General features: G+C 40.0%; 2 protein-coding genes across 11 annotated transcripts in view; one reads left to right on the forward strand and one right to left on the reverse strand.

Moving 5' to 3' along the window:
* LOC137658862 (calpain-A-like) overlaps positions 1 to 15,000 on the forward strand; it is a 134,240-nt gene that overhangs the window by 58,243 nt on the left and 60,997 nt on the right. The window lies entirely within an intron of this gene.
* LOC137658860 (calpain clp-1-like) overlaps positions 6,798 to 15,000 on the reverse strand; it is a 13,955-nt gene continuing 5,752 nt past the window's right edge. For 3 of the 4 annotated variants that reach the window (XM_068393970.1, XM_068393969.1, XM_068393968.1), the window contains exons 2-4: positions 11,607 to 11,783; positions 7,352 to 7,421; positions 6,798 to 6,936 (exon numbers count right to left, since the gene is read on the reverse strand). In XM_068393970.1, coding sequence (XP_068250071.1) covers positions 6,815 to 6,936; positions 7,352 to 7,421; positions 11,607 to 11,783 — 369 coding nt within the window. In that variant the 3' untranslated portion in view covers positions 6,798 to 6,814. Of the gene's footprint in view, positions 6,937 to 7,351; positions 7,422 to 11,606; positions 11,784 to 13,065; positions 13,287 to 15,000 lie in introns of those variants that run through there. The other variant, XM_068393967.1, reaches the window with a different exon arrangement.

Raw genomic sequence — 15,000 nt, forward strand, 5'->3', positions numbered from 1 at the left:
TTTCTAATGTAGCATATACAGTATCTGGTGAATTATGTTAGGAAATATGTTATTTTGATAAAATAAATTTTTGAATATACTTACCCGGTGATTATAATAGCTGCAGCTCTGCTGCTCGACAGAAAACTCTACGGAAAAAATCCGCCAGCGATCGCTATGCAGGTAGGGGGTGTACTTCAACAGCGCCATCTGTCGTCCAAGTACCCAGTACTCATTGTAAACAAAGAACTCAATTTTCTCCTCGGTCCACTGCGTCTCTATTGGGGAGGAAGGGAGGGTCCTTTAATTTATAATCACCGGGTAAGTATATTCAAAAATTTATTTTATTATCAAAATAACATTTTTCAATATTTAACTTAGCCGGTGATTATAATAGCTGATTCCCACCCAGGGGGGTGGGTAGAGACCAGCAATATATGTTTACATTATTATGAGCTAAGGATTTTTTATTTCATTCTAGAAGTTATCAAAATAACAAAAATAAAATAAATAGGTACCTGGTAAGGAAGTCGACTTGAACAATTACTCTGCCTTTTTAAGTACGTCTTCCTTACGGAGCCTCGCGATCCTCTTAGGATGCTAAGCGACCCCTAGGATCTGAAGTATGAAGGGTTGCAACCCATACCACAGGACCTCATCAAAACCTCTAATCTAGGCGCTTCTCAAGAAAAAAATTTGACCACCCGCCAAATCAACCAGGATGCGAAAGGCTTCTTAGCCTTCCGGACAACCCAAAAACAACAATAAAAAACATTTCAAGAGAAAGATTAAAAAGGTTATGGAATTAGGGGATTGTAGTGGTTGAGCCCTCACCCACTACTGCACTCGCTGCTACGAATGGTCCCAGAGTGTAGCAGTTCTCGTAAAGAGACTGGACATCCTTAAGATAAAAAGACGCGAACACTGACTTGCTTCTCCAATAGGTTGCGTCCATTATACTTCGCAGAGATCTATTTTGTTTAAAGGCCACTGAAGTTGTGACAGCTCTAACTTCATGTGTCCTTACCTTCAGCAAAGCTTGGTCTTCCTCACTCAGATGTGAATGAGCTTCTCGTATTAACAGTCTGATAAAATAGGATAAAGCATTCTTTGACATAGGCAAAGATGGTTTCTTAACTGAACACCATAAAGCTTCTGACTGTCCTCGTAAAGGTTTAGTTCGTCTTAAATAGAACTTAAGAGCTCTCACAGGGCATAAGACTCTTTCTGGTTCATTTCCAACCATATTTGATAGGCTTGGAATATCGAACGATTTCGGCCAAGGACGAGAAGGTAGCTCGTTTTTGGCTAGAAAACCAAGTTGTAGAGAACATGTAGCCGTTTCAGATGAAAATCCGATGTTCCTGCTGAAGGCGTGAATCTCACTGACTCTTTTAGCTGTGGCTAAGCAAACCAGGAAAAGAGTCTTTAAAGTGAGATCTTTAAAGGAGGCTGATTGTAGCGGCTCGAACCTTTCTGACATGAGGAATCTTAGTACCACGTCTAAATTCCAACCAGGTGTAGCCAAACGACGCTCCTTCGTGGTCTCAAAAGACTCAAGGAGGTCCTGTAGATCTTTGTTGTTGGAAAGATCTAAGCCTCTGTGACGGAAGACTGATGCCAACATGCTTCTGTAACCCTTGATAGTGGGAGCTGAAAGAGATCGTTCTTTCCTCAGGTATAAAAGGAAGTCAGCTATTTGAGTTACAGAGGTACTGGTCGAGGATACCGATACTGACTTGCACCAGTTTCGGAAGACTTCCCACTTCGATTGGTAGACTCTAAGGGTGGATGTCCTCCTTGCTCTAGCAATCGCCCTGGCTGCCTCCTTCGAAAAGCCTCTAGCTCTCGAGAGTCTTTCGATAGTCTGAAGGCAGTCAGACGAAGAGCGTGGAGGCCTTGGTGTACCTTCTTTACGTGTGGCTGACGTAGAAGGTCCACTCTTAGAGGAAGAGTTCTGGGAACGTCCACTAGCCATCGAAGTACCTCGGTGAACCATTCTCTCGCGGGCCAGAGGGGAGCAACTAACGTCAACCTTGTCCCTTCGTGAGAGGAGAACTTCTGCAGTACCTTGTTGACAATCTTGAACGGGGGGAATGCATATAGGTCTAGATGTGACCAATCTAGGAGAAAGGCATCTATATGAACTGCTGCTGGGTCCGGGATTGGTGAGCAATATATTGGGAGCCTCTTGGTCATCGAGGTTGCGAAGAGATCTATGGTTGGCTGGCCCCATGTGGCCCAAAGTCTCTTGCACACATCCTTGTGTAGGGTCCATTCTGTTGGAATGATTTGTCCCTTCCGACTGAGGCAATCTGCCATGACATTCAAGTTGCCTTGGATGAACCTCGTTACTAGTGAAATGTTTAGACCTTTTGACCAGGTGAGGAGGTCCCTTGCGATCTCGTACAACGTCATAGAGTGGGTCCCTCCTTGCTTGGAGATGTACGCCAAAGCCGTGGTGTTGTCCGAGTTCACCTCCACCACTTTGCCTTGAAGGAGAGACTTGAAGCTTTTCAAGGCCAGATGAACTGCCAGTAGCTCCTTGCAGTTGATATGCATTGTCCTTTGACTCGAGTTCCAAGTTCCCGAGCATTCCCGACCGTCCAATGTCGCGCCCCAGCCTGTGTCTGATGCGTCCGAGAAGAGAACGTGGTTGGGAGTCTGAACAGCCAGGAGCTGACCCTCTCTGAGGCTGATACTGTCCTTCCACCAAGTCAGGGAAGACTTCATCTTCTCGGAAATGGGGATCGAGACCGCTTCTAGCGTCTTGTCCTTTTTCCAGTAAACAGCTAGGTGATATTGAAGAGGACGGAGGTGTAGTCTTCCTAATGATACGAACTGTTCCAGGGATGATAGTGTCCCTATCAGACTCATCCACTGCCTGACTGAACATCGTTCCTTCTTCAGCATGTTCTGGATGCATAACAGGGCTTGACTTGTTCTGGGGGCCGACGGAAAAGCCCGAAAAGCTAGACTGTGAATCTCCATCCCTAAATACACAATAGTTTGGGATGGGACCATTTGAGACTTTTCCATATTGACAAGGAGACCCAATTCCTTGGTCAGATCTAGAGTCCACTTTAGATCCTTCAGACAGCGACGACTGGAAGAAGCTCTTAGAAGCCAGTCGTCCAAATAGAGGGAGGCTCGGATGTCCGCTAAATGAAGGAATTTGGCTACATTCCTCATCAGCCTCGTAAACACAAGAGGAGCTGTGCTTAGGCCAAAGCACAGGGCTTGAAACTGGTAGACAACCTTTTCGTAAACAAATCTCAGAAAAGGTTGGGAGTCTGGGTGGATGGGGACATGGAAGTATGCGTCCCTTAGGTCTAAAGAGACCATCCAGTCTTCCCTTCTGACCGCTGCTAGAACGGACTTTGTGGTCTCCATGGAGAACGTCTGCTTTGTGACAAAGACATTCAGCGCACTGACGTCTAGCACCGGCCTCCACCCTCCTGTCTTCTTTGCTACTAAGAAGAGACGGTTGTAGAAGCCCGGGGTTTGATGGTCCAGGACTTTGACTACCGCTCCTTTTTCTAGTAAGAGAGACACCTCCTGTTTCAATGCTCGTCTCTTGTCTTCCTCTCTGTACCTGGGAGAGAGATCGATGGGAGACGTTGCTAGAGGGGGTTTTCGTACAAACGGGATCTTGTACCCCTCTCTGAGCAACTTCACAGATTGTGCATCTGCGCCTCTCTTCTCCCAGGTCTGCCAGAAGTTCTTGAGTCTGGCTCCCACTGCTGTCTGAAGAAGTTGGCAGTCAGACTCTGCCTTTAAAGGACTTGGTTCCTTTCTTCTTCCCACGTCTCCCTTCGGCACGAGCACCTCCTCTGCTGGAGGCTCTGCCACGAAAGGGCGGAATAAATCGGGACGCTGGAGTGTCCATCCTTGGTCTAGCTGACAAGGTAGGCAAAGGGGTGGCTTTGCGGGCAGAGGACGCAACCAGGTCATGAGTGTCCTTCTGTATCAAAGAAGCAGCAATCTCCTTAATCAAGTCCTCTGGAAAAAGGCACTTAGAAAGAGGAGCAAACAGAAGTTCGGATCTTTGACAAGGTGTCACTCCAGCTGACAGGAAAGAGCAAAGGTTCTCACGCTTCTTGAGGACTCCGGATACGAACGATGCAGCAAGCTCATTAGACCCGTCACGTATGGCCTTGTCCATGCAGGACATGATGAGCAAGGAGGTTTCCTTCTCTGTCGGGGAGATCTTCCTGCTCAAAGCTCCCAGACACCAGTCTAAAAAGTTGAAGACCTTGAAGGCTCTAAATATCCCTTTCAACAGGTGGTCTAGGTCCGAAGATGACCAACATATCTTAGAGCGTCTCATGGCTAGCCTGCGGGGAGAGTCTACAAGACTTGAGAAGTCGCCCTGGGCAGAGGCAGGAACTCTCAAGCCGAGAACTTCTCCCGTGGCATACCAGACGCTCGATCTGGAAGAGAGTCTAGCAGGGGGAAACGTAAAGGCTGTCTTCCCTAGACTCTTTTTGGACTGCATCCATTCTCCTATCACTCGTAAAGCTCTCTTGGACGAGCGTGCGAGGACGAGTCTAGTAAAGGCAGGCGAGGATGACGGCGTACCTAATACAAACTCTGACGGAGGAGAGCGCGGAGCCACAGACACAAACTGGTCCGGAAACATCTCTTTGAACAGAGCAAGAACTTTTCTAAAGTCCAAAGAGGGTTGCGTGGACTTAGGCTCGTCAAGGTCCGAATGTGGTTCATCAACGTGTGCCGCATCATCATCCTCAGAAAGTCCATCATCCGAGTATTGAGGAGGAAGCGGCAATGGAGTAGGTAACGGCTGGTTAGCTGAGTCCGGTCGCACGGGTGCACGCGTGACTGAACCGGACGCAACGTCATGGAACTGTTGCCCAGTTTGTGAGCTGGCAACAACCATAGCAGCGCGGGGACGCACAGCGTCTACTCCAGACTGTCTAATCTGATGAGGGTGAGCAGTGGCAACCACACTGGGTTGCGAAGGTTGACGCACCGCGTCAAAACAAAACAACTCTGACGGTTGTTGTACCTCGCGAACGTCAACGGAAGGCTCCGTGCGTCGCTGAACGTCAACATGCGGCTGGCAGGGCACACTGGAACGCATGGGTGGCGGGACTCTCTCAGCTGGAGTGCGCAAGAAGGTCGCCTCAGCGTCCACAGGACGCACAACCGAGTGTGTGGTTGGTTGTAGGCAAGAGGCTGGTGCAGCAGCAACCTTCTCCGCACGAAAGTCCTGCATCAGAGACGTTAATTGGGACTGCATGGTCTGCAGTAAAGACCACTTAGGGTCTGCAGGAGCAGGTGCGGCGACAGACGGTGTAACTGCCTGAGGCGGGTACCGCTTTGCCTCTCTTAGGAGGTGAGCAGTCATCGGAAGACTGCAGCGAGTCCGAACTGACCCAGTGGCTACAACTGGGCCGTTGGACTTGCGCGGAAGGGACCGACTTGCGCTTAAGTGGTCGTGAGACCTTGGTCCATGGTTTCTTGCGAGAAACCTCTTCCGCAGACGAGGAATAAATGGGCTCTCTCGTCTTTGTGTGGGTGGGGCGATCTTGGGTAGATACGCCCGAAACCACGGAGGGAACGTCTGTTCGCTGATTAAAGCCTCTCGAACCCATTGGTCGTACGACATTGCTTCTCCCCTGGACTTGGGAGCTTGCAAGAGGTCCCGGACTAGGAGGACGACAGGCACGAACAGACGAACCCTCAAGCGCAACACTATCCACAACACTATCACTCACTTTATCACTTCCCACTGCACTTTTACACTTCAGCTCCTTGACGTCCGCCATGAGCTGGTTACGGTCACTAGCCAGGGACTCAACTCTCTCACCCAGAGCTTGGATGGCACGCATCATATCAGCCATCGAAGGTTCCTGAGTGCCAGAAGGGGGATTAGGAGCAACCACTACAGGGGAAGGAATAGGTTGTGGGGCATGAGGAGAGGAAAAATCAACAGAACGAGATGAACTTCTCCTGACTCTCTCTCTCTCTAGCCTACGTGTATATTTTTGGAATTCGATAAAATCGAATTCCGAAAGCCCAACGCATTCCTCACATCGATCTTCCAATTGACAGGTTTTATCCCGACAATTGGAACAAACGGTGTGAGGATCGATAGAGGCCTTCGGAAGACGCCTTGAACAGTCCCTAGCATTACACTTCCTGAATTTTGGGACTTGAGAAGGGTCAGCCATTTTGAATTGGTCAAAGGGGAATTCAAAAACTATCCAAAGTCATCAACAAATAATCCGATATCAAAAAAAGAATGCAAGGATTTATTGAAGAGAAAGCCTGCACAGCGAAAGCTCAAAACTAGAATAGTGTACTTCACCAAATAGTTGTGAAAACAAATCCAGTTAGCAACAGCGAATTAGTAGGTCTTGCCGGTAGCACGACAGAGAGAAAATTGAGTTCTTTGTTTACAATGAGTACTGGGTACTTGGACAACAGATGGCGCTGTTGAAGTACACCCCCTACCTGCATAGCGATCGCTGGCGGATTTTTTCCGTAGAGTTTTCTGTCGAGCAGCAGAGCTGCAGCTATTATAATCACCGGCTAAGTTAAATATTGAAAATGACAATTATAAGATGTATAAAATTCAGAGAAAAATCAAATCTATACAAAATGCTTTGAATATTGCTATAAGTTATTTCCCATAATCATCCACATATCTAAAATCTGATCAGGTATTTCTCTTGATATTATGTCTAGTTTCATACATACAGCTTGGCTAAATTGGGGGACCAGCTTGCCCATCACAGCAGCTTTCAAACAACGAAGATTTCCTCTAGTAATTAGTGACCGAGTACTTATTTTTTTGTGAGTTTTTGACTCACCTGAAGTGGAAGATGCCGGCGTAGTTGTCCCCGAAGCTCTGATCGCTTGGTACAATCTGGTAGAAGAGTCGTTTGTTTAGGGTCAAGTTGGCCACAGCAGCCAAGAGCCAACAGTCACCTGCAAGGATAAAGGCACATGAAATTCTGAGAGAGAGAGAGAGAGAGAGAGAGAGAGAGAGAGAGAGAGAGAGAGAGAGAGAGAGAGAATTTTTCTAGCAACAATTTACAACATTTTAAACAAAATCTTTAATGAATGTCTCACTTTCTCTAGTAAATGAAACAGTAAATGCTTTTGTAGAACTATAGCAGAACAAAATTATATACCTCAGCTGAGAGAGGATGTCCTCATGACTGAACTGTCATGGAACCATAACTGGAAAGACCTACTGTTAGCTGTATTCTCACTGAAGAAGGAATATAAAGACCAGAAAATATTTTAGAGACAATAAACAAATACTTTCTAGTCTCCCAAGATCTTAATCAACCCCACATTCATGAAACTATATTCTAAAAAGAACAACAGACATACTAACCAAGCTCTCCTTGCTTGACGTCAAAGCGGGACGCACCGTCGATGAAAAGCTGTGGATCGCCAATGATTTCCTGTTGAGTCCGAGAATGAGAGAGGGTTATTCCATTTCTATAGTGGTATGGCTAAATGTTCAATTCCTAATTTGTATGGACGATTGATAACCTTGCTAATTCTAAAAGTATGGAAATTTTCCCTACTACTATGTGTATACTCATGGAAGTCGCATATTGGTTAACTGCAAAGTATGCTATGAGGAAAAACTTGTACAAGGAAATAAAATGAACATTTAAACCATATTGTAACATCACTAGATTTCAGTTTCATGATTATTGTAAAAAAATCTGGCTTATGATGCTTGTATAGCATGAGGGTAGTCTGTGTAAAGTACTGTACTACTAAAAGTAAAATATTGTACTGTTAACTGTATGGAGTACAAGTATCTAAAGTGAAAACTTTTCATACATTTGTTTGAACAGTTATGAAAGGAATTTTAAATGGCGATTATAGTGGGCATGGCCATACATGCTAATTAAGTCTGAAAATATTCTTATAAAAGGGGGACAAACTGATCATTGTTTCTTATGATCCACCGAGCCTGATTCCACATCTGTACCTGGATGAAGGTCAGGGAATTATCTTTGTACATTAATATACAATGAGTGAATATTTTATAGCATATTTTGATAATGTTTCTACTTAAAAAATATGATGAGTTTTAGTGTATTACTTCCGGATTAAACTTCATTTACTAGAAATAATTTTCTTGTATGGTAAAATATATGCAAATTGAGGTGGATATAGTCTTCTCCACTTAGCAAATTAATCTAATGTCCCTTGGTTTGATCTTGAGTCTTCAACAGAACACAAGATAAATTACCAAAACAATTGAGAAATTTGATTTTGCTTATTTCAGTTCATCCCAATCAGTTATAGCCAAACCACGGAAAAATGTACGACATCACTTTCAACTTTTAGAAAAGCTACGCCATCCTGTCAGACGATTTCCTTGACAACATAAGTTGGTTATCTCAGTCCGAGCAATGTGGAATCAGACGTCAATAAATAGATATAAACTTGCATGAATTATTGCTTGCACATCTTATTCAATATTCCCTGAATACTAGAAATGATTTATATCACATGGATATTAATTCGCTTAGGGACGGATTCTTTCAAACACATAACATCACAAGTGCAAGTTAGAAGCAGCAATACAATACTGTATTAGTATCTTTAAAATAAATTGACTTCCTTGGACATTCCAAATTCACTTGATAAGTTGAAATTTTGTATTTTATTCTGCAAACAAGTTCATAAGATGTCCTTTACTTTAAACCAATAAACAAAAGGTCTATATAACTTTACTCATGATTGGATATACAGTAATACTACCGAATCTATACTATTTATAGTATTGCTAAAGTATTCCTAGATTACATTCAAATGTTGCTTCTCCCTTTTAAAATCAGAATTCTCAAAGATTTCTTAAAGGCCAGGGATAAGTCATAAAGAATTCAAGAAATAAAATAATCAACTATTCTAAAAGGATAAAAACCTACAGTGTCTAATACCAACTCACACACACTCTTAAATGTCAACAAAAGCAACAACATTACAACTAACAGTTTAATAGTTTCCGAGCGAGTGATTGTGATGGCAAAAATGTGCCCAAGAATGTGGCATTTGCAAGATGCAGATTTAAGACATCCATTTGGAATTTTTCTTTGTGGGTGGTCTATGATAAAGTGTAAATATTTAATACAACAAATCAAATATATTACTATGCCTAGCTGACAGATAACAGGTTTATTCCTATAATACACCAATAACAAAGCTTTTCAAATGGACTACTTCATGACTGCATAAAAAAAAAAAAAAAAAAAAAAAAAATTGGTCCAACTCTCCACCACTAACAAATTGAAGGAAGACATTTAATAAAATTATTTTATTTTTCCTTCAGGTGAGGATTCATTTATTGGAAAATAAAAAAATAATGGTGATAAAATGAGTAACCAAGGTATAAAGTACTTCTAAATTGAAGAGGTACTCTCATTTATACATGAACCAGTTCTGATCAAAATTTCATTAAGTATGTAAGTTAGTAGAAACTAAGGCGTACTATTTTCAGTTATTCCCAATCATCGGTATAAAGGATTTAAATGACGAGGTCAAGAATATTAACATACGTTAAAAATGCCTTCGTCCTAAGCTGTCGTATAACAGTTAGAAGTCTTAATCTTCAAACAGTTTGTATGAATTATACCTCTCATATGCTTTAAATTTTTGGGCCCAATAATTCTAATGTGCATTTTGATACCAAACTACTCATTTAGCTTATATCAGTGAGTACTGGACGAGATTTTCAAAGATTAGGGCCTCATGATGAGCCACTTCTTAACACTAAACGAACGGTCAGTTCTAATGACCTCGGGTTTTATCATGCTTGTGAAACCTCAGATGTGCATTTCATATAGGAAATATGAAACCTGTTGCTGTGATGCCAATGTATTTCTAGGCAGTTTCGGGGCAAAAGTGAGATTATGGTGATATACAATGCTCTAAGGTGTAACCTACGACTTCACTGCCACTGTGATAAAATTTACGGAAAGTTTCAATCTCGATCAAAAGGACAAAATAAAATACCAGGGTTGGCAGCAATGGAGTACCATACAAAACTTCAGAACTAAATTTATGTAATATTAGTGGCATGCAGATGAAGAAAACTTTCGCACTATGCACATTTACAAGCGGATAAGCACAAAGTGAAGAACATTTCCTCTCTAGCACTATTACTCCAACCTGGTCGTGAAACACAGAGTACACGTGAGCTTTATACTGTATACCTTGAGCGCCATGATCTCCTATGGGAAAGAAATGTATCGTTTCATTAGGACTGGATGCACACCAACTTACTCAGTAGAAGACGAACGTAGGAAAAGCACTCTCCAAATAAAAATTAAACATAATATAGTATCCCATGCACTTTAGTAAGATCATGCCAATTGGAAATAAAATGTTTAAATACAGTATCAACTTGTACAGATGTATTCTATGTACATTGAAGTATTCTAAAATGAATGCCAACCAACTAACAACAATATGTCTAACAATAAGTATAATCCTAATGTCTAAATGGTCTAATTATGTTATATCAACACAAGACATTTACATACAGACTAACGTTCTGGTAATAAATTGTCAAGAATACTTTTTTTGTGGTATTCTGCATCGTGAATAGTTTCCAACAAACATTTCAAAGGTCCTTGTTATATAATAGTAGCATAAGTAATTGAAAAATAATTAATATTCTTATTCTATTCTAAAAAGGAATCATGTCCCAGAAATCTGCACAGGGGAAAAGAGAAGTTTTGACAATGGAAAAAAAATTATCTAACATGAAATCAAAGGACCAATAAATTAAAAATATCTATCACAATGATAATACAAGAAAACACAATTTCCCACCCAGATATTTCAAGTACTGTACACTAGAAAATATTGATAGATTACTAATCATAATGTGTAAATTTGTTTACCACTGTTCCAAACTGCATTAACTTATCTATGACACAGTATACTATCAAATTAACATATACTAATAAAAAAAGATTTAACATTTTCTATATTTTTACCAAATGAGAGAGGTATTATGTGAAAATATTTTTTTTTTTATAAATAAGATCATAAATAGGCATATACAGTACTATATATTCTTGTATATAAGGAGTACATAAATCATTAAATAAATAGTGTACACCATGTTTTCAAGGTTGTGTAAACTGTAAATAACTATGAACATCATACAGCAACTCTCAAATTATCGATGCATCATAATACTGAAGAATCCTAAATAAAATTCTATAGGAGCATTACAGGGTTCTCCTTGCAAATTAGAATAATTCATATATATATATAAATATGACCTTATAATAAAGAATTCTAATTCTTTCCCCAAAATGTCAATTAGTTAAAGCATGCAAGTTACTATCATTCCTCTCTATCAGTCCTCAAAACATGAAGGATGTCAACATAAAAGTTAAAAACAAATTCTCAGGACATGAGGCAAGACATTCTAGACATACATCAACTATGAAGGAGTGGCTAAAATTCATTAGTATCTTAGTAACAAACAGAAAAATCAGAGCTTGCAAATAAATTAAATCCCTAAGAATCAAAGAGGTTCCTTGGTCCCTCTGTCAAAATCTGCTGGCAATAAATCTTGCTGGAGATTCAATAATTTGATCTATAATACTCACATGAGGTCTCTTCCACTCGAACGGCTTGGGAGGACTGCGGGAGAAGAAGATGGAACTGTCTTGTGCCGGGAAGTCTGGATCCTCGAAGAGCGTGCCCTCGTCCAGGCACTGCTGGCGGATGCTGTAGAAGTCCTGGACCTGACCGCGGGGACGAAGGCCGGATCCACGCTCGCCAAACTTTTAGCAAAAGAGAATAGGATATTTATTATCTATCACTTTTATTACTTAGGAAAATCCCTCCCAAAAAATAACATGATTAACTTACGTAAAACATTATCTAAGAGGTTTTTAAAGATGTATGGGTCATTCATGAGCAGCAGTGGCATGGGACAGATCACTATTCTAGAGGCTTATCATATATACATACTGTACAGTATGATCAGCACTCTAACCCACTCTGCACCCAAGCTAGGACCAGGGGAGGACAAGGCAATGGCTGCTGATGACTCAGCAGTTAGACCTATAGGTTGCCCAAAGGCCCAATCTCTAACTTAAAAGGACTGAGTTTGCAGATGCTAATGGAAACTATTGGGCTTGAACATGACTCAAACTCCTGACTCACTGAATACCAGACAGGGACATTTTAAAAAGGTACAGAAGGTCATGACTATACCATACACAAGACCTTGAAAATTCAAATAATTCTAATCATTGCTGTGGTACAAATATATTATGAGTCCCAATATGTGATGGTCAAACATTTCGTTATAAAGAACAAAAAATTTATAACACTGGTTGAGATAGTATCTGGCTTATAAAAATAAAACACAACTCATCCTCTTTCATATTGAAACTGCAACATAAATTTAACACCAGTTTTGTATGTAGACAATTTCAGTTGGAAAATGTACATAATTATAAAAATCAAGGGGAGAGTATATTTTTTCTTAGAATGCCCCTTAAACCACAATGAATTTGTTTTTGTCAAATGTACAATATGTTTAACGTTAATAATGATGATGATTATTTAAAGTCAGCAAGAGTAATATAAAACTTCAAAACATGTTACTGTTTCAAACAAAAACCCTTGCCAAGATAAATTATGAAAAAACAATGTATGCAGGTCTGAACCAATAAAAACACTTTTCTAAAGGTAACCACCTAAAATCCCACGAGACAGATTACATCTGGGTATATTTATTCCCTTCAAAATATGACTTAACCTACGTACTGTACAGTAGTCTTCGTTTTTGTTTATCCTTTAAGAGTAAAAAAAAAAAAAAAAAAAAATAAATAAATAAATAAAAAAAAAAGGCTTTACAAAATATGCAGGACTATATTTCAATGCAAAGGAAATTGATTCATATAAACAATTAAATTTTGAATTCTTCCAAGTAAAGACATCCCAGAAAGGGCCTGTGTTACAAGCAAAATTTATTCCACGGAGGTGGGATTGAAACGGTTAAAACCTAACCTAACCTAACCCAACCCAACCCAACCTCAGCATTCTGTCGTATACCTCAGAAGAATCGCTTCTCTGAAGCTGGATTGTACATGAGGAAGAGTACGTCTCCTGTTCTATCTCTTCTTCGGTCTCCTCCTCTTGCTCTTCGTCATCATGATCATACCATTTTTTCAGGTCAATAATTGAAAAGGCGAAACGTATACCATGAAGATACATTGTAATGTTAGGACTTTAATTGTATACTTTTATAAATATTATGTATTTATAGTTCAAAATCTCAATCAAAATTTAATAAGTAAGACACCGTAGTTTACTTAATAACAACTCATTTAGTAAGTATCTTGCGTACACCTTCTAGATCTGTCTGTTCATACCAGTTAGGAAAACTGCATTCTAAAAATGGCAGAGTCGTTTCAACATTGCAGAACCTTAGACTGATAAACAAAATACTGTAAGACGTACAATAACGGGCAATTTACGATGTTTTATAAAACTGTTGATAAACTGTTTTAGATAACAGTTTTGATATTCTACACTTTCATGATGATATTTGTTTTCTTAGTAAAATATGCTTGGCTTGAATAAAAATCAAACCATTTATAGTACTGTACACGTATCAAACTTCACAAATCAATATGCATAAACTCTACACACAAGAATCACTCTTTTACAGCTTCACAAGACCAATTACACTCCTTATACAAAGGGCATCCTTCAACACAAAGGGGTAGAAATCACTACATTTTTTGGGGCAGTAAAGAAGGCAGGATATGACTGTTGAAGAAATAGTATATCTCACTTTTTATCTTCATGACAATGATATTTAAAAGGATAGGACTCTCACTCACTCTCACTCTCTCTCTCTCTCTCTCTCTCTCTCTATACACAAGCCTTTTAAAGTTTATATATGCAATATGTGTTTTGATGATAAAGTTTTTAAAATATTTCATTAGTTGTTAATTATTTCTCATATCATTTATTTATTTCCTTATTTCCTTTCCTCACTGGGCTATTTTTCCATGTTAGAGCCCTTGGGCCTATTGCATCTAGCTTCTCCAACTGGGGTTGTAGCTTAGCTGCTAATAATAATAATAATAATAATAATAATAATAATAAGTGTATCCATAATACGAAATTTCTTATATTTTTCTAATTGAAAATTATGAAGAGAACCTTAAATGGCATTTAATCTCTCTCTCTCTCTCTCTCTCTCTCTCTCTCTCTCTCTCTCTCTCTCTCTCTCTATACAGTAAAGTGTATCCATATTACAAAATATTTTAGGTTTTCCCAATTGAAAGAAATATGAAGATAACCTCAAGTGACATTTAAGCTCTCTCTCTCTCTCTCTCTCTCTCTCTCTCTCTCTCTGAGATATGAGCAATCTCATGATACCCAAAAAAAACTACCAAACTTACACAGATATAACCGCATCCGGATGTCGGAGATTAGAAGCTCACTATGAGAGAGAGAGAGAGAGAGAGAGAGAGAGAGAGAGAGAGCAAATTATTTTTCTAAGTAAAATACTATTAGATAAAGAGAAAGAATTACATAAAAAGTACTCACTAATAATAAACGTGATATAAATACCACAGAAATTACATCACCACAAAAGAGGCAATTTAGTGGAGCAGCTAAAGTGTGATTTTGACTAGAATCATTCATTTGGTGATACAAGCATGAAATTTGGTGTGAATGTGCTATGTAGGTCATGTTTCAAGAAAAGAGTGCTAGCCATCAAGAATTCCAAGATGGCGGCCATTATTTCCAAGATGGCCGCCAGTTAATGGAAAAACAATGTTAAACCATAAAAGCGCTCAATGTTTCACATCTTGGTGCAAAATTATTGATATATTTGCCTTCTTTGGTGCATCTCTGGTGAATAAGGTAGATTCTCTGCACAAATAAATACTATTTATACCCTTACAGCATCAAGAAGCATTAATAAACAGTCATGAATACCATTGCTTTCTGCCTATAAGTCCTCATTTG

This window comes from Palaemon carinicauda, chromosome 19 (genome assembly GCF_036898095.1).
Source record: "Palaemon carinicauda isolate YSFRI2023 chromosome 19, ASM3689809v2, whole genome shotgun sequence".
Taxonomy (NCBI): domain Eukaryota; kingdom Metazoa; phylum Arthropoda; class Malacostraca; order Decapoda; family Palaemonidae; genus Palaemon; species Palaemon carinicauda.